The 21,264-nt window shown below is 46.0% G+C and overlaps 1 protein-coding gene across 1 annotated transcript in view; it reads left to right on the forward strand.

The window, feature by feature from the left end:
• The window catches only part of LOC119454159 (uncharacterized), a 44,568-nt gene extending 35,745 nt beyond the window's left edge, over positions 1 to 8,823 (forward strand). Inside the window, exon 7 of the mRNA XM_049667954.1 lies at positions 8,548 to 8,823. Coding sequence (XP_049523911.1) covers positions 8,548 to 8,823 — 276 coding nt within the window. The remainder of the gene's footprint in view (positions 1 to 8,547) is intronic.
• The last annotated feature ends 12,441 nt before the right edge of the window (positions 8,824 to 21,264 follow it).

Here is a 21,264-nt window from a genome sequence, read left to right on the forward strand (position 1 = left end):
TGGTCCTCTTTTGTACTGACTTGGATGCCTTGGATGCAGCAAAACATGGGTAGGTGCTAAACTTTGAGAAATCTGGTCAACCATGTCCGCTTCTTACTGTGGTGAAGAAGAACGCAGCAGATACCAAATTTATTCTAGGTGCGGTTTTCTGAACAAAGTCACATTCGGCGTTGGTCGGCTTACGTTACATCGCTTCGCATCGGCTAAATGCAGATCCCCGAATGATGAATTGATTCCTGGAATAAAAACGGGGGAAAACTCATTATTCCGCATGCTCGGTTTTTTGTCATTGGAGATCTCAGTATTACAAAAACACTCGTATGCAACATGTTCATATAATAACATTACTCCATAGTAAAGCAGTAACAAACTTTATTACGCGGAAGCTGGAGGACTACAACATACTACATAGCACGCTTTCTCAGCTGGGAACATATATGCTGAAGAGAAATTTTTGCTTAGACTAGCATTATTTAAAACTAGCATACAGGAAGAAATATACATATATTCCTAAGAGACGAACGAGTGCCTTTATTAACAGTGTTCACTAAGGTTTTACTTAAATCAGTTTGCGTTTTTTACCTAATCCAACATATAGAAGATATACGTCGTTTTTACCATAATTTTTCATCTAGCTGTAATGTTTTCCAGAACGACGCAGGTATAACGGTCCAAAACATAAGAATTATTGACAATAATAATTTCACTGCAAATTATGTTGCTAGTATATATTTAAAAAGTTAGGCAGGCGTTACACTCTTGTAACTGAAGAAAGCGCAAGCCTGCTGCTGATTTGCTAAAACATGAAGTTATACAAACGGGGTTACACTTTTTTGTAACACACATTGGTAATGCAATCAGGTATACAATCGGGGGCTACAATTCTTGCAAGAGGTAACGAGCCACAATGGGAAGTACACGTGCGACACAAAGACAACCTCCTCACTAAGGCACAGTGGCACGCACTTCTTCCGCGGTGGCGTACTTGCGCGGCCGCCCTCGCGAGCCGAATGAGCGTGCACGCTCCACCATCGCTCCTCGCCGACACTAAAAGCCGCCGCCGCCGCTCCGACTGTGACGTCAGTGCGCAGAGCGCGCGCCCGCTTTTCTGCGCAACAGTTGCTGTGACAGCAATTACTAAACTTAAAATTCGACAGTCATATGAGACTGCTTACTCATGGGAATGCGAAAGCATTATACCGTTTCTAGACATCGAAACGTCATCAACGTGCTCATTTTATAGACTGATGACTTGGCGCCACCTCATTCGCACTGTCATGTGCGTCGCCTATTGACGCACGCACTAGTAAGCAAGATGGCTGCGACGTACTAGGCACAGATTTAGTAAGCCAGAACCTTGGAGCAGACGTGGAACATATTTAGCCGCATAGAGTCACCTAAAGCCAGGTGACGACTTTTTTGTTTGATCAGAACCCTTTATTAATATGTGTATATGGATCAGCTTGCATGTTTCGATAAACTGTGTTGAGCCAAGATGGTAATAAAGACAATAAAAAAAGCAACCGTGGCATCCAGGAATCGTGCTCGGCTCGCACCCCGGAGGCCCTGGTTCCATTCCCACCCAGACCGAAATGTACCAATTTTCTTTTCAAAGCCGCTAATTTCCTTTCTTTATAAAAACCTCCCTGAGAAATGTGACGTCAATCCAAGCATTTTATGACGTGGTTTTACTGTTTGCGGCGTCGGCTATATTTCGCCAAGGTCACCGCCAACATATACACCTTAGGCTTTTACCTTCAATAATTTTCGCTTCTATAGTAAAACACGACCTGTCGGGAAATCAAGTCGATAGTAATGGATTAGGAAAATAGCAGCACTGGATAGACAAGGACACAGGCAAAGAAGAACACGACACTGGCGCTGACTAAGAACAGAAGTTATTTAAAGGAAAATTTGCATTTATAAACCATGGCCGACAGGGTAACTAAAAAGCGATTGTACACGCGCGGCCGTTGCCGTTCGAGTGACGTGTCGAACTATACGAGGCATTAACCATAGCGTCATCAAAACAAATAAAAACTAACAGAAGACTATCTTTGTCAAACTCAAGCTACCGTGAAACACTGACATGCAAAAATCTAATATACAAGTTTACAACCTTGTGGCATCTCTAATAGCCGTGCGTCCATCCAGTGGCTTGTAGACAGGCTATAACGGGACTAGTTATCTGGGCTGCGCTGTTTGCATTGGGCCAAGGACCTAAAAGAAACTCGTCTAATAGCGACCTCTTATCAACGTTTGCAATGGAAGTGACCAGTTTCTGTCGTTCTTGGACGTGAGCGGGACAAACGCAAAATATATGATCTAGTGTTTATGGTACCTGACAGTATTCATAATTTGGGCTACTGTCACCCTGTGAGTAGCTAAACGCACAGTTCTTTATAGCAAGTGTAATGGCAACCTGAGATGCTTTATTGAACAATAGAAACAAAAAAGTTCGATGTAGCAGTGATATGTAGTGATTCCCTGTACTGTGTAACCAAGAAATAATAAAAACGCATTTTTTATTTTGTTTAACGTAGGTAACTTTACGACCGCTGGTGCCATCGGACATCTTATATTCACAAATATTCAACCAGTGCACTGCGGAGTGCACAAGTGCGCATTCACGTTTAGGTTCCGCAAACCTATGTTGAAATAGCTATAACTCAGGAAGTCCTACAGTTGCAAAAATTCCGTTAAGTTATATGCATGCTTCGTTGCTATACATATGGGTATATTGCCGTCAGACAAAAGAAGACTGCAGCATTAGGCCGGCACCGATGAAGAGGAGGTAGAAGTTGCTCCTCGCCAATTAAATGTTCAAAATTTACTATCATTGGGGGCCTCTACCCTTGGGCACAGCGACGGGAAGGTTGTAGATGCCATCCAGAATTACATTACAGGGTCAGAAAGATTTAGATTACAGAATCACGGCTTAGGGTAGCGAAATATTTTTACAAATTTGATGACTTGCTGTCTACTTCATTTTTTTAGTCATCATTTATTCCTTTATTCTATTCAAGTCATTTCATATATTCTAATTATTCATCTTCAGATGCGTATATATTCCCACATTTATGTTTGTATTGTTTTATACATCTCCCTTCTGATTGTTATTTCAAACTACCCGGTTCTTGGCCAATCCCCCAGAGTGGGTATGTGCCAGTAACTCCAAGGCTCTACATCTACATCTACCTTGGCTGGCAGCTGTTGGGTCTATGCTACTATTAATTAGTTTTTTTTCTCCCCTCACAAAATCTTCATAATCGTTAATTCCCTTGTTTTTATAAACCGAATATAACCACCAGATTCATGGCCAATCCCTTACAGTGGGTATGCGCCAGAACCACACAGGTCAACAACTACTCACCGCATCTGTAAATATTTGAAAAATATACGCTTTTTGTGGAAACTTTTCTGATGGTGCTGGGTATACGCTGCCTGTTCATCACCATCCCCCAAGCACGGAACTCCGAAGTGGTCGCCGCGTTGTTCCCTCGGTGATGACCACTGAAGCACGCACCGCGCCAGAACCTACCGTCTGTCATCTTATCGCTTCCGCAAGAACTGGGCACCTTCTGTGGCACAGATGACGTTAACGTCGAGGATTTGATTGCATGGTATGGGTGTGTCAGCTAACAGAACAGGTGGTACGATACGCTTAGGCTGGTAAATGTGGCATTTTATCTTAAACGAACCACGCACGTTTGGTTCGTTTAAGACGCATCAGCACGATCTGACCAGCTGCGACCTTTGCGAAAAAAAAAAAGCTGAATGACTTGTTCGGCAAGCCCTTCGGTCATCAGCTAACCGCTAAAACAGAACTTGGCTCTCGCGCGCATTCATCTACTGATACATTTCGTATATTCAGGATGTTCGAGCGCTTTGGCGTAAAGTTGACGGTAACATGTCCCGAAGCGAACAAGATCGCGCACATACTCAATGGTATCGCCGATGACGCATTCAACATCTTAGTATTCAGGAACTATGCCACCGTGGATGCTATTGTGAAAGAGTGTCGGCAATTCGAACAAGCCAAATCCCGCCGTATCGCCCCGCAATTCACCAGGCTCCCCAATACTGCCGCATCGCCGTCATGCGAAGAACCACTACCTACGTTACAATCGCTGGTTTCGAAGACTGTGACACGGATCGTTCGTCGTGAACTAGAAGCAATGTCACCAGCCCCTCTCATGCCCGATGTCTGAACTGCCAACCAGCCTACGGTTTCATTGATTGAAGCCGTTGTTCGGCAAGAGGTCACTAATTTGGGATTCTCCTCTGTCTGCACTGTTCGCGTGCCACTAGTCGTACCAGTCACACCAACAGTTCCACCAGTCGCACCGCGGAACCAGCATTTTACTCGCGATACCGCAATCCCGCTGAGTGGAGGACGCCGGATGATCGACCAATATGTTTCGTGTGCTCTCGAGTTGGGCATATTGCGCGACACTGCTGGAGCCGTCAGACGTCGCTGACTGGCTGGAGCAACCGGAGCCCTCGTCCTGAAGGCTACCCTGTGCACCCTCGTCCCGCTCTCCACCGACTCACACGCTCAACATCGACACTCGTACCAACGTGTACAGCAGGTGACCATCGCCGCCCAATCGCCGATCTCGCTCACCGCAAGCCCGCCGTTTCCCGTCACCTGCCAACTCTGGACGCTACGCATCGGAAAACTAGCCAATGCAGCACCCGAAGATGACGCTGAATTCTTTATCCGGCTTCGAAATCCTCGTCTGACTGTCCCTACCCGCTCTCAGTTGCTCGAAGTCCAAGTCAACGGTGTTACTGTTACGGCCCTTATCGACACCACTGCACAAATCTCGGTGATGAGCGGTATAGTCTTCCTGAGAACCTGAAGAAAGTACTGATACCCGCCGTGCAAAGTTAGTAAGTGTCGCCAATGGAAGCACACCTACTGTTGTTGGAACGTGTGCTGCCCGCGTTACTATATCTGGCCATAGGGCGAGCGCTCAGTTTCTTGTGCTTGAGCAGTGCCCATGCGACGTGTTCTTTGGCATTGACTTTTGGTCCACACATTCAGCCCTTGTCGATTGCGGCACCGGTGCCCTTCAAATTGAACTCCCTTCTGCCCCCGAGACTCCTCCTGTTGAGCCTACGCAAATATGTTCTTTAGAGTTCGTGCGATTGCCGGCTCCATCCACTACTTATGTTCTTTTTACGCCCTCTCCTGCTGTCGCTGACGGGGATTACGTTGCATCCCCTATTATTGACGTTGTCTTGGCACACAATGTGACCCTACCACACACGGTTGTCAAAACTGTCAAAAACGAAGCTTATCTGCATGTGCTCAACTTTGGCTTATCCACTCGTGTTCTACCATCCGGAATTGCTGCTGCAACGCTGGCATGCCCCAATGGCTGTCAGATCTCTACGCTAACATCTGAAGCGCCTTGGAGTCTGACGTGTGCAGCAGGATCCACCAGCTTGTCCACCAGTGAATTCAACAAAATGATAGCCGCGCACCTTTCACCTGCGCAGGCTGATGAGCACTGCCATGTGTTAGCGTTGTACCGGGACGTTTTTGACTTCGACAACGGCCTACTTGGCCAGACAACGGTTGTCATGCACCGAATCGACACCGGCGACGCAAACCCTATTCATCGCCGTCCGTATCGCGTTTCTGCTGCTGAACGGGCGATTATACAAACAGAAGTCGACAAGATTGCGGCAATAGACTTTATACAACCTTCGACTAGACCATGGACTCCTCCAGTTGTCCTTGTCAAAACAAAGGCGCCATCTGGCGTTTCTGTGTTGACTAAAGACACCCGAACAAGATCACTAAGAAGGACGTATATCCGTTGCTACGCATAGATGATGCCCTAGACTGCCTCCTCGGAGGGAGTTATCTTTCGTCTATCGACATCCTGTGTGGCTATTGGCAGGTTGCCGTAGATCCTATGGAACGCGAGAAGATCCCATTTGTGACACCTGACGGGCTATACCAATTTAAAGTTATGCCCTTCGGTCTATGCAAGGCGCCAGCCACATTTGAGCGCATCATGGATTCACTCCTCCGTGGTTTCAAATGGTCGACCTGCTTATGTTAGCTAGATGACGGCATTGTTTCCTGAACATTTACCAGCCATATTCAGCGCCTCTCGGCCATTCTCCAAGTGTTCCGCAACGCCGGTATTCAACTTCGATCATCCAAGTGCCATTTTGGTCGCCGCGAAATAACTGTGCTCGGTCACCTTGTTAATGGTGTAGGAATCCGACCTCACAGACAGACAGACAGGCAATGAACTTTATTTTAGGTCCTGAGAAGCGACTCCGAGACCCCTGACCCAGAAAAAATTCGCCTCATGAAGCACTTCCCTGTACCTTGCTCAACCAAACACGTTCGCTCCTTCATTGGCTTATGTTCCTACTTTCGTCGCTTTGTAAAAAATTTCCCTGATATCGCCTGTCCACTCACCGACCTTCTCAAGAAAGATACGCCTTTCTTCTGGCGCCATCGAGAAGCTCATGCATTTTCTGTGCTTATCCGCCTTCTGACGAATTCTCTGTTCGCGCACTTCGACCCATCTGCTCCTACGGAAGTTCGGACGGATGCCAGTGAATACGAAATCGGAGCCGTCCTTGCTAACCGCCAGCAGGATCGTGACTGCATCATAGCGTATGCCAGCCGCCTGCTCTCTGCCCCAAAACGCAATAACTCAATTACCGAGCGGATATGCCTTGCCATTGTTGGGGCCATCTCCAACATTCGGCCGCACCTCCTTGGCCTCCGCACCTCCTTGGCCGCACCTCCATTCACGGTAGTGACTGACCACCGTGCGCTCTATTGTCTTTCCTCTCTGAAAGATCCTACAGGCCGTCTCGGACGCTGATGTTTTCTATTAGAAGAGTACTCGTTTTCCGTCGTCCACATAGCTGGCCAATTACATCACGACGCGGACTGTCTGTCCGCACCCTGGATCCACCCGACAACACCAAACCTGACACCGATGGCTGCGTTCTTTCCATATCACAGTTTTTTCATTTCGGCGTTGAACAGGGGCGTGATCCGGCGTTGCGTTCCATCATTTACCGTCTCAGTTCGGGGCCTTTGGCGAATAATTCTGGATGTTTACCTTACATAATGGAACTTTATACCGCAACAGTGTATGCCCCGATGGCCCTGAGCACTTGCTGGTGGTGCCCTCCCTCATGCGTTCTACAGCCCTCCAGCAGCTTCACGACGAACCTAAAGCAGGCCATCTTGGTGTAATACGCACTTATGATCGCGTGCTGCGTCGTTTCTTTTGGCCTGTGCTTCATCTCTCCATACACAAAAATGTTAGCAATTGTGAACTGTACCAGTGACGCAAGAGACCACCGACTTTCCCGCTGGCGTCCTTCAGCCTATCGATGTCCTTCTTCAGCCATTATTTCGCGTGGGCTTCCAATTTCTCTGACCTTTCCCTACATCAGCATCAGGGAACAAATCCGTCCCTGTCGCGACGGACTATGCCATGCGTGACGCTATTACGCGCGAACTTCCAACCAGCTCTCCACGATGTGATTCTGCATCACGGAGCTCCTGGTCAACTGCTCACCAATCGCGGTTCTTACTTCTTGTCCCGTGTCATCGATGACTTTCCACGCTCATGTTCCACAAAAAACAGTCACCACTGCCTATCACCCTTATACAAACGACGTCACCGAACGCCGGAATCGCACGATAACCGACATGCGTTCCATGTACGCTTCCGTCCACCACCGCGTTGGGATGCTACATTAGCCTTTGTTACATTCGCCTACAATTCGTCACGCCACGATACGGCAGGTTCTTCACGGTTTTATCTTCTTTTTGGCCGGGAACTGACACTTTTCATGGATACATTACTATATCAGCCGCTCCACAACAACCAGTACGTGCAAGATGCCATCCCAAGGTTGAACACTGCGCGTCATATCGCGCGCGACCGCCTTCAGATGTCACAGGTGTCACAGAAGATCCGTTATAATTGCCGTCACAAAGATGTGTATTACGCTCCTGGACCCTTGGTGGTGCTCTGGTCGCCAACTCGACGCGTTGCAATGGTCTCTCAGTGAAGCTTCTAGCCTGCTACCACGATCCTTAGTGCGTTCTGTGCCATGTTCCCGACGTGGCGTATGAGATTGCATCGGCAAAGCCAATGTTACCATCTGCGCCGGTCCTGACTGACGTAGTTCAATTTGCTCGGCTAAAGCCGTATAACCCGTCCGCTGATGCTGAGCTCTAACTTGCCCGGATGTGGCGCGTGACTTCGCCCGGGTGGCAATGCCGCGAGAGAGAAGACTACAGCATTAGGCCGGCACCGATGAAGAGGAGGTAGAGGTTGCTCCTCGCCATCTTGACTGGCTGCTGTTACGCGTGTGCTACTCGCCGTAATTGTAAATATTTGTAAATATAAGCTGTTTGTGCAACAATATCATCAAATTGTACTCCGGATATCTTCTAGTCAAAGTGCTAGATTTCATTTGTAAGGTTCAATATGAGTGCAAAGTTATTGTTCGTAGTAAATGAGGAAGTGTCTCGCTTTCCCGCAGGTCGTGAACCCCGGCACGGGAGCCGCAAGGTTTGGGAGTAGAGTGTGCCGCATTGGGACATGCATGAGGAACAGATGTCTTTACAGAGGCAGGCGTGAAGTCTGTTCTGTACCACCAACGAGTTTTCATCGAAGCTACCGGAGACATCGCAAGCGCTCGTACACGGGACTAATTATAAAACTACACTGCTTGTTAGGAGTGACAATAAAAATAATCAGCATGATCCATCTCAGGATGACCCTCGGCGGTATTGCATTTAACATTGAATCAACATAGCGCCACAACGTTTTGCCACCGTTTTAACGAGTCCTATACTAAAGCGGGAACCGTCTTTCGCGCTTCCCTAACTACACTCGGGTTCATCTAACAGAGGCATGAAGCCTGAGCGTGGCCTCCGAAATTCATGGCGTGCCAGTGATTGATAACGCTGAGAAATGCGTCCTGCGGCAACCGGGCTCCTCTGTCGCGCTTGTTTTTGGACACGCTACGCCATCTCGTAGTGCTGCTGAAAAGTGTACGCGTGGCCTTCGATACGGGAAGGGTGGCGCATCGGTGCCTGCGAACGCTTAGAATAGTTTTCTCTCTTGCCGCACACCCATTGGCACACTCTGTGACCCACACTGGTGAGAGATTCATTAAAGAATGGGACGTACACAGTAAATTTATGCCGCAGCTCCAAAAGCGTTGGCCCATATCCTCCTTAAATCATACTCCCTGGGACTGCAGAGAAGAATCCCCCCCCCCCCCCCCAGCAGATCTCCTGGTCGCCCCCACGCCTGAAGCGTGGGAAGCGATACTTATGAACCCGAACCTGGATGTTCAACTTCGGGCCATCAAAAGAGCCGAAGAGGTGGCTGTCAGGCATCACCTGGTAGCCACCCCTAACTAATCCAAATTAGCAAAATAAAGTGGTTTCCTCCTCCTCCAAAAGCGTTGGCGTGAAAGACGTTCATAGAAAAGCGGCACATACCCAGTGAATTTGTGGCGCGTTCCGCTAAAGCGGCCGGTTGCAGTCCTTGAAGAACCCTTGTGACATGTGTTTGATTGGGATGCATTTCTTCGTTGTAGAGCGGCAAATTCCCAGCAGCACATAATACCTAGTTACCAGAGTTGGCTCAATGACGTGCATTGGAGAGAGGCACACACCGACTGGCAGACGCCCAGTCACCCGAGTTGGCATCAAAGAAGTTCACTGAAGACCGGCACAGACCGAGTGGCAATTACCCCGTACTTGAAGGTCCTCGTCAATTAGTTTCTTTAACTGTGGTGCCTACACAGTCCTTCATTTAAAGTAACCCATGTCGGCGTGAAATAGGTTTGTTCCTCCAAGCGTGGCACATATGAACGCGTTTCTGTATACTCAGTGACCAAAGTTGGCCAAACGGTAGGTTTCACAGCCATGGCTGCCGCATTTCAATGGGGGCGAAATGCAGAGAACACCCGTGTACTTAGGTGTAGGTGCACGTTAAACAACCCCAGGTGGTCTAAATTATTCTGGAGTCCTCCACTATGGCGTTTTAACACGTAAAAACCCAATTTTTTCTTTCAAACCATGTTCCCTCAGCACAGCAGCCCGATGTGCTACCCAACCAACGAAGGACTACCCTGTGACCTAGGGAGCGCGAAAACAGTTACAGATCAGCTTACATACACATGGGCTACTCGGTTAATTACTCTAAGAAAGCTGACGCATCACCACCAAACCAAATTCAGGTATATGGTGCTAGAGAAGTCCAATAATTTCATAAGTAAAATAATACCAATTGGCAGACACACAAAACTGCTGGCAAATTTCTCTTGCTTCTTGCGATATCACTTATGCAGACCTTCAACGTGCGTTCGTGTCATCCACCCGCTGCCGCTGCAGTTGTGCCGTTGAGGTATTGACGGCGCATGCACGGCCCGCGCGTGATATATTGTTATTTTTTGTTTTTGTTTTTTTTGTGGTGTGAAAAAAATTATTTGTTGGGTGGCACATGCCAAAACGACGATGTTAATATGAGGCACACTGTATTGAGGGGCCACACATTATTTATGACCATCTGGGGTTCTTTACCGCGCACCTAATGTAGGGTACGCAGGCATTTTTAAAGCGTAAGCATTCTTTGGTGAGTACCCCAGCAAAATATTTCACGTGAAACGTTTCATGTCTTGTACCTGCACAAAAATGCGTAATTTTCTAATAGATATTTAATCGCTATAATAGTGTAAATGTAGATGATTGCTAGCTTTATAATAGATAAGATACAATTATACCAAAACAAAATAAAATTTATCATATAGACAACCATATGAAAAACCAGGCTGCCTTGAAAGCTTCCTTTCTCGCATTACGCGGCTGAGTGCAGAGAAGCCTACTGCGGCGCTGTTAAGCATAAAAAATGTCACAGTTTCGCCCTGAGGGCGAAGCAATGAATGCGATAGCAACACAACAATGTCATACGAAGTAAGGTGAGCGGCTTTGGTAGCAATATGAATTGTAGCAAACATGAGCTGATTAAGTAAGCAGGTGTGCTGCGGCGTAAGTAGACCGACATGACTCGATGACCACGAGAAGGCGCGTGTGAAACGGTGGTGTTGATGAGAAGCGCTTCCCGTGGGCAGCGCGTGCGAAGGGACACACCTGTAGCGCTGCACTGCCGATCTGGGCAGCATTGCATGTGTAGCGTGCGCAGGAAAATGTGGCCCGACTATTACTAACTGAATGAACAAGCGTGGTGTGAGCGCGCACAAACAAACACGAACAGATCACACTGAATGACTGCAGACAACGACTGTCAAAACGCTGGCAGCAAGCATACGCCGCAGCGGGCGAAGGTACGTGCGGTCTATCGCTTCAACGGAAACTGAGCGGCGAATGCACGGCGCATAAAGGTCAGAGCCGTGTGGAGATAAGAGACGGTGCGGACGAGCGACGAGCGCGGTTGTTGGCAGAGTAGAAGTGCGCCCCCCCCCCCCCCCTGCTCCCTCCGGCGCTGGCTTCCCGCTTCCTTGCTTGCCCGTGGTAGATTGAGTGCGTTCGCCCTCCGTGATAGCGCGCGTCCCCGCACGCTTCCGCTCGGGCACACGGCGCGCGGCGCAGATTTTATCTATACGGAACCTCACGGCGACGGTGACGCCGATGGCAGAAATCCGGTTGAAGTGTCCATATAATTGCTATCGCAATAAAATAAGATTAACATGTGATAATAGTATAACAGCAAAAATGAATGATTAGCGGCGTTAAAAAAACGACTGGTGACGTCGGCGTGGCCGCGCCAAGGTCGTAACAAAACACAAAAACAAGAAAATAACATTAAAAAAGGGAAAAAAGCAGCCTTCGTGAAACCGGTTGTAACGGTGTTGCTATCAGTGAATATGATCGCTTTGAAGGGGCCATGTAGCTTCCTGGTAACTCTTGTCCACACTGTTCAGTGCACAGGTTCAATTTTTTGCGATAGGAATTATATCGACAACCGAGGTGGATTTCTGCCGTCGGCATCGCCATCGCCGTGAGGGTCCGTATAAAGTCCTAGGGCAATAAAATCGTCGCCGCGAGCCGTATGCTGTATGTGTGAGTGAAAGCGTGCGAGGGCGAGCCGGCGATCGTGGCTCAATCTCGCGCACCCACAGGCGCATTATACATTTAGGTTTACTAGAAATAAAAAACAACAATTTGTGTGTAGTGATTACATTTCAAATTTGATAATATATATTTTCCAATCGAATACATTTTCAATAACCGCTAGATCGTTGGCGAGTTCCTCGAAGCGAGGGAACGCAATTATTTGAGGAAAAATTACGCAATTCTTTTATGATGTATTAGGATGAATTATATAAACTGCTGCCAACCTAAGTATTATCACGCGATATGTATACTACTGAAAAAGACCTGGCTAAGGTAGAGAGTCTGTAATTGCCTAACTTTTTTATTACCAGGCTTTAAATAGGCCCAGCATAGAACACGTGTAAATCTCTGTTTATTTCACCCAAATTCCGGGACTTTTATTTTATCATGCCTTGGGGGTTGCCTGATTCTGCTAGTCATTCCGAGGAACCGCGCTTGTTCTCACTATTCTAGGTCAAGCATCATTTTTCGCAAGCGCACGCGGCCTTATTTTTTTCTTTACGTGTATTAAATGCCTATTTTTGCTTGTACTTCCTATGAAACTGCTCGAATTTCACCTTTAAATTTTGCACGAGGACCTCATTGTATTTACACTATTTGAAACTAGGCATTTTATGCTGTAATAAGTTTTGTTGCACTTCTTTAACTCTAAAGTACTGCGTTGTCTAGGTGTGAGGTGTAAACTAGATGGACGGATGCGGTGCATTTTGTGTTTGTGTTTGTGTTGTAAATCTTCTCTGTAACACCTTCTACGAAATATGCCATATATGTTGAAATAATAAAGTTTCCTCACAAATTTCTCGAGGCAAAGTTTATTAATTCACCCCTTCGAACTCTCTGCCCAAACTTCTATCCCCACGCCTCCCCTTCAACGGCATTCGCGCGGGTCAAGCGCCCCCAGCATCGATCATCCCAGCCGACCAGCAACGCCGCAGCCACCCCACCCTTTCGCCTTTTCCGTCTATCAAGAAAATGTGCCCTGTCAAGTGTCTCCCCAGCTTTCGCTCTCCCCCCCCTGCTTTTTTTTCACGAAGGACCGTTTTAAAAATTGCACACCGTCACCTCTGAAGAATACCTTCGGAAGAAGGAGCCGAATGGGCTCCAAAACGTTGGGATTATTTAATAAATTCGCTCATGTGGTTGGCATCACTCTCAAAGTGCTAATTAATTTTCCCAACCAGACAGGTAATTCTGTCAATGTGTTTAGCTTCAATTCTATTGTTGCAGTATGGTGATTTGTCAACGTGAAAACATTGCCACATTCATTTGTCATTCAGTCATGTCTGATCATATTTGTTTTCATTTTCCAGCTCAAGCATCTCCTCCAAATAAGGGGGAAGTCGCTTTGAGAGATGGCAGCAAATGCAGTGAAAGCACTGTGTTATTGCGATCCTCAGGGGCCTGACCAGCCCGCCGTCAGCCGAGCGCTTACCAACCAGCATGCGCACGTCAGCTCCTTGCCCTGAAGGCCCTGTCCAGTTCACTGTCCTCGGCACGTTACATAAATCCTATCCTGAGGGCCCTGCCTAATCCACCGTCATCCACCTAGCTTTACGAGAGATGGCTCATTGGCACTTACTAGCAAACAGTTTTAACATCACCCAGGCTCACCCATTTAAGTCTACGGAAAATGTCCGTTTGTGTCTAACTGTAAATAAAATGTTACCAAATTGTCTTTCAGAGTTCTTTTCTAATTATTGGCATGTGTAGAGGATTTTGATTCTTGACCTAATATATTTATATCGCGTTTTACTAGCCACAATCTACATAGCCAGTATGGGGACAATTGCTATCAAAAATGCCACTAGCAAAAGGTTCGAGATAATAATGGATGCAATGTGTAGAACCAGCTCTTTTACAATATTTGTCATGCAAGGGCCATTGGCCGAAAACTGACATTAATAATGGCAACGATGTGGCTCAGTGCTGGTACTACGCTAGCAACACAATGGCTTCTGCATTGGTATAATGTTCGGCCATCTTGGTTTCAACTCGGGCCAGCATTGGATTGGGTTGCACTTTGCCGTTATGCCAGCTTTGATTAAGGCCTGGTACCAAGTTTTGCCAGAATTGAGCCATGCTTGGACCATTGCTGGTGTGCTTCCTGGGAAGTAGGCAGAAAACGGCCAGAAACTGAAAAAACGCAACGCGTGGGTAAGATACGCAGCAAGACACCGCTTAAAATATCATGCAGCACTATATAGAACCATTGCTAGCTGGACGTGAGGCTGCACACGCGTGCGATTACACCCTTCGGCCACGGCTTGTGACTATCCAGAGATAATGTGATTGGGAATAATAAGATCTCACGTGCGTTTGCATGACTGGGTTCCAAAATTCACTTTTGGAAACAGTGTTACTCGAAATCTCGAGCCTCGAGACTCCAAGACTCGAGGCTCGAGGTAAGGCTCCAAGACTCACCGCAAGACTCCAATGCTGAACAGCATGATTATCCGCCTATTTTTAAATAAAATTCAAGCCATCGGCACAGAGTGCTGACGCAGAGTGCTTTTCTCGGCATCTATTAAACCTGTCTGTCGTTGAAGAGAAAAAAATATTTAAAACGAAACTTTTTTTGCCTCTTCTCCCGACTTTGGTTGTGCGTATGGCACGTGCTGTGCTTGTTTTTCTATGAGACAAAAATGCAGGTGCTGGACTGTGGAGGTCGCATGCGGCGCTGTGATAGGGTAAGCATTACAATCGTCTATAGCCTGAAGAGAGCGCTTGGTGCGGGAGTCACAGGAGCCTGCTGTCCACGAATGCAGCATCACGCAAACACGCGTCAGCAAAGTGGCTACAAAACATGCACTCAGCGTCGAGGACACCCAGGCTTGAAAGAAGCGTCGAGTGGAACAGGACAGTCTTCGCTACGCTGCGAAACGTGGTACAGACCACGAATGAATGCTGGCTCGAAGACGTGATGCAAGGCAACGACGCGTGGCAGCCATGAAAGACGACGAGCGTCGTGAGCGCTATGAACAGATGCGACAAGCGGAACAACCACCCGTGGCGGCCATGGGAGACGAAAAGCCTGGTGAGCACCACAATCATAAGGCACAGCAGAACAACAACGCGTGGCAGCACGGAAGATGACGAGCGTCGTGAGCACTACTACCAAAAGCGAGAAGCGGAACAACGCGTCGCTGCCAAGGAAGACGAGGAGAGTTGTGAGCACCACGACCAGAAGTCACAAGCAGAACAATAATTATTGTCGATCAAAGCAAACTGCATAGAAATCTTTGCTTACATTGATTCCCACAGTGCGTGGGATCCGCATATTTTTGTGATCTCCACTCCCATACAATGGCTATTAGCATTAGGGATATTGCTCGAGAAACTTCACGTGATGCAGCTCTGCGTACAGTGACTCATCATGTTCTGTCAGGCTGGTCACAGAGTGTCCCAGATGAGATCAAGCTTTTTTTATTTTTATCACAGAAAACTTGCGTCCCTACAAGGCGGATGCATTAATTTTCGAATTATTTTAGACAAGTTTCATCAATGGCATCCAGGTATTGTTTGCACCAAAGAACTAGCACGGAGCTACGTGGTGTAGTGTACTATCAACCTACTATTATTCACGCGTGTGACACTCTGACAACCTCCTGAGCGCCACATACGAACACTTAAGCAGTACCTAAAGTCCAGCATGTTAGGGCACGCACTAGGCCACACCTTTAGTCACCGAGATGGCTGCAACGTGACGTGTGCAAGCACACACGCACTAGGCACACCTTTAGTAAGCACGAACTGTGGACCAGCGTTGGCTTCAGGTAAGCTTGCACATCTTGCACGCCGGAGGTCCGGGCTCTATTCCCACACAAACCGAAATGTACCAAATTTTCTTTTCAAGGCAACTAATTTACATTGTTTACACGAGCCTCCCTGCGAAATGTGACATCAATCTAAGCATCTTTTCCAGCGTGGGCCATTTTTCGTAATTGCCCAATTTCGCCAAGGGCATGCCAAGCGCATGGCCAGCATAAACACCTAAGATTTTTGCTTGACAAAGAACTTGGAATTGAAGAAAATATCCGTGTGTTTGAGTGCTGCACGAGAAACGAGGAACAAACCACACATCGAAAAGCTATGAAGATGCAATTTCACTAGTGGCAGCAAAGGCACCGGTTTGATATTGCATTGAAGGATCTTGTGGTTGTGCGAAAGGGGCTACGCGGCAGTGATACAAGAGCACTTAGTCCTTTCAATGTCGTGCAAACATCGGTACAACAGGATGTGCTTAAGACTAAGGGTACCTAAATAACGGACAGCTAGAATTCGCGGCCACCAGCAAAGTTCGTTGCTCTCAACCCAGGAAGGGTGAACAAGAAAAAAAAACCCGGGGGGAGTGTAAGGGGGACGAGAAAGAAGAGGCAACATGACGGCTTTTACAATTCGAGGAGGAAGAAGGGAGAATAATCAGGAATGGCGACCTATGCTTGGTGTGGTTACATTATAGACTAATTGTCTGTGAAATTTCTCAAGCGTACGAAAAAATAGACCCAAAATACCCTCTTCCAATCACAGCACCTTATCCTAGAAGAGAACGTGCCCAGCTGCAGTGACCACAGTCATGGAGGTTATGCTGTAAAAAACAAACAGACCAGGGCCCAAGTATTCGTTGTCCTCGTGAGTCTCTTACGCCACCTGTATACTCTGTCGTACAGTACATTGGCAGCGCAGTCAAGGCAATGAGCCTCAGCCTGCCGTTTTTGACTGCTCGCTAAAAAGTAGCTTTAGTGCCGTCCTGCTATGTTTGAACCAATATTTCCCAACTGATGCTGTGATTTACTTTACATTGCGCCGTAACATTTCGTCAGCAAAGCATTCGTGAATATTCTGCGCCGTTTCCGATAACCGTTCTCTAGTGGTCGGAGCTTAGTCTTAACGTAAGAGGCTGCACTCCGTACATGGCCTCCAAGATGCGGTGGCGGGCGCCCCGTGGCAAGTCATGGGTGCTGCCAGATCTTAGGTATTACAACTACGTTACGAATGTTTGCTTGTTGCTTGAACTTAGTATTTTCTGTGATGGCACCTCAACATAACGCTGTTACGTCGTTAAAGCTCGAGACATGGAAAAAGTAAGTGGTGCTACTCAACGTTATTGTAGGCAATGGTTATAAATGGTCACATGTCGTCTTTCCTAATGAAAAGATTTGGCGTACCACAAGGAAGCGTACTAGGACCGCTTTTATTTAACGTCTACATCAATGACATTGTAAATATTGATACTAAAGCTCAATTCATTATATATGCTGATGACCGCACTGTCATGTTATCTGGAAATGATGTGCGCAACTTAACAGTAGAATGTAATGTACTGCTAGAAAACCTATCTACCTGGTTGGTCTCAGTTAAACCAAATTAAAATAATGCAACTAAAACTAAGATAAATATTTTTCGCTCCAAGAACAAGTTACTGCAGTTAAACAATATCATCACTTTTGAAGGTCAAAAAATAGAAATAGTTGACAGTCACACAATTCTTGGCATTTATTTCTCTTCACACCTCTCTTGGGACATGCACGTCAATTATCTCTGTAAAAAGCTTTATTCTGTGACAGGGGTTGTGTCACGATGCCGTCGTATACTTCCAGAAGAGCCAAAGTGCAGATTTAGAGTGCATTATTTAACTCACACTTATATTATTACGCTTAAATATGGTGTACAACCACCAAAACTAACATACATAAAGTTCTTATGTTGGTGAAGAAGATAATTCGTTATGTTGGAAATATAGATTATTATTCAAGCACCAGAGAAGCATTGCCTAAGTATAATGTTATTCGAATTGATAACCTATACACTTATCGTTTATTACATAGTGCACGATATTCGTCAGAATCAGCTTGGAGCTACATAAAACAATTAGCCTCTTTAGAGCGACGCCCCATTAATGCGAACACAAGAAATCCTGAGATATGATTCATTCCATACTTCAAAACACTCTATAAGCATCAGTGGTTAGTACATAACCTACCATTCACTTAGAACAAATACAAAAATATCGATAATTGCAGTAAGAAAGAACTCCGTGCATACTTTGTACTCTTGTAATGTATCTGATGTAAAGATTATTCTGCCTGTGTGTATGGTTCTGAGTATATAATGTGCAACCTGTCTCGTTTTTTTTTAGCAAATGTTAACCTTGTAAATTCAGTCTCATGCTATGTTGTATAGCTGGTGTTGCATTGTTTTGTATATCTAGTATTGCTATAGTAGTGTTGTTTAAAATGCACTTTCGTCCATGAGGAATTTCAGCGACATGTGGAATTATGTGAATTATGTACATGTGCGCACACTGTTTGCTGTGCTATTGCCTTGCCTGGTCTTTTGGGTGACGTCAAGCTACGTATGTAGCTTTTAGCCCTAAACGACCATCCAGCATGTAAACTGGAGAATAAATTCATTTGATTTGATTTATAACCTGCTTTGACCCTCTAGACTGCAGGCAACTACTGCTGCCAACAAATGTGACCAAGCAGTTGACGGAACAATGACATTTAGGATTGACGCAGAGGCCTGCTTCTTGTTTACTTTCACTTAAGTTTTCCAAAAGTCTATTGCAACTGTCGTTGTCAGTGTACTGCCCTTAGATGCTAATGTCAGAACTGACTAATTGAGTTAGTCGCGAGTGATGAAATATACTTGTTTATACCTGTCTTTCACATGTCTCTAGGAATTCAAGAGCCCATGATGTATAACACAAGTTCGGAAGTGGTAAGGTTAACATGCTGTCAAGAATTCTAGAAGTTGTCATGATGTGAGTTATTAAAGGCAATTTGTTTGCTAGCAGCGGACTTTCCGTGTCTTTCGCTGCAACAGCAGCATATCAATGTCAACGACACACGTCTTCACAGGATTAAACAGTACTGACATATCCATAGCACCGGCTGCAGAAACCATCGGCTGGCCATTCATGTAGGCAGCAAAAAATAACCAGAATAACCTTTGTCTACTATATAAAAGCCAAAGGAAATCTTCAGAGCATCATTGAACCAAACTTCGTACTAGTGAGAAGCCAACGATGAAAACTACATTCCTTCTCACTTTTACCTGCATTTATGGTGCGTTGGAGCTTCTTGATTTCTTGCTTTCTTTGCTGATTGTGTCTTCAAGCGGTTGATAGAAAACCTGTGTTTTCTATTTTCCCTGTTTATTCTATATAAGTGGTCTCAGCAAATATATGGATAAAACTCTGCGAAAGGCTTATGCTTCACCAGTGGTGCTATAAAAAGCCGCATCGGTTGGTAACATAATGCAGAAGCTTTATAGATAAGCGGCCATAGCTCGAAGTTTTAGAAGAGATATTGAAGTTCACAAAAATATGAATTATGAGCTCTAGAGTAGAATCGAATGTAAGTTCATTTTCTAAAAGCAAATCAATCAACTCCTAGAATGTGCTTATCTGGCCAGATATTTATCCGCGCTTGGTCTATGCCGTCTGCTCACGTTTTAGAGTGGCCGAAAAGGAGTTAAGAAAATCTCAATCTCATGCCTCTTTTTGTGGTGTCATCGACACGAGATCGTGCCTTTGCTAGAGCCCTTTTAAAACGGTTCCGTTTAAAAAGGGCTCCGTTTAAAAAAAGTTACGGTGAAAGTAATGAAGGTTCTTTGCCCGCTCTCATGAAGGCTTTAAGAGGTTTAAACAATCACGGTAGTGTAAGTACGCCACCTGAAAGAGCGCTATAAAACATACATAACGAATGCCTGCGAGTCCTTCGTTCTGAGTTAGACGTACAGACAGTTGATTGCTTGATTGAAGAAATTTATTCTCTCTTTCCTATACAAAATGCCAATATTATTGACAGGCTAGAGTGAAGATGCAAATAGTCATGCGTCATATATTTTTTCCTCTTATGACTCCTTCTGCAACCACACCGCTTTGAGAGCACTTTATTTAGAAATTCGCATACATTTAAAGTATAACCTAGCAACCGCAGTTTCAACACAATACTCTAAACGACTTCATTTGCACTGCAACGGTAAGTAAAACTCTAGCGGTCGGAGCAGTTAAATTTTATCGTCAGCAGTAAAGTATAGTTCTGGATCATTTTTATCGTAATTAGGAATTATGGCTATGCCCTACTTTCTGCTGAATATGGCATGAGAAGAATATCCTTATTTTCCTACTAAATTTTCATCCTGCCCCTACTTTGAATAACAGTTTTTGCGGAACCTTATCTCGGTAAGACAATCATTGTGAGGATGAGCTCAAATGTAAAGCACATTTTTTTTCACTACCGTTACCTGGTTGTGTGCTTTCGACACATTCTGGAGTTAGGACAAGTAAAGATATTTTTTTAGTTCTACCTAATTCTATGATGAAGCTTTAACGCCCCATTCTTGTTTTATTTACTTTCACACTGTTGCGAGTTGCCGAAATATTTTGTCTACGGTTTAGGGGTCCATTGACTACGTGTCTCATAGGCATCGAGTTTGGATCCAGCTGGCAGTCATAATTCGTGCACGCAGACAAACCTTGAATGACACTGCTCTATGGTGCTGTGGCACCGGCTCTCGAGTACCTTTCTGGCTAGAGGCGCCGCCGAGGTTTAGAATCACCCAGCGATTCTTAAAACGTGTTATGTGTACGGGGCAGGGGTCCACTCCTATACGCGCCTGAGCGGCAGCCGCTTAAATAAGCTTTCAGAAAAGCCCACATGGTATTGAGTGACGAGTCATAGTGTGCGCCGTGGAGGTGGGGTATGGACGCGATGAACGAATTCGAAGAATGTTGTCTTGTAAACACCGAGTTCTGAGTCCGCCGATAAACATACTGCGTCCCTCCGAGCAACCCTCTAATGAGAGTTGTGTACGCGGTGTTGCGGCGCCGTCTACCGAACCATTTGCTGCCTACAGGTGCCGCCGAGGTAGGAAATAAAGGTGGCAATAAACTGTGCGGGCGAAGTGTTTTTTGCTGCAGCCACACCTGACTGTGTGGAAATGAGGAACATAGTTGTAGGAAGGGAGAAAATAGTTATATTTTCTAAGATATTTACTATTGAGAGCAGGCTCATCCCTATGGTTTGTGGCCTACCAAACTTTCGACTCTCATTGACTGTTGCATCTGTAGCGCAAGGCAAAAACGCTGTGACCTTTGCTTTTTT

Source organism: Dermacentor silvarum, chromosome 5 (assembly GCF_013339745.2).
Source record: "Dermacentor silvarum isolate Dsil-2018 chromosome 5, BIME_Dsil_1.4, whole genome shotgun sequence".
Classification (NCBI taxonomy): domain Eukaryota; kingdom Metazoa; phylum Arthropoda; class Arachnida; order Ixodida; family Ixodidae; genus Dermacentor; species Dermacentor silvarum.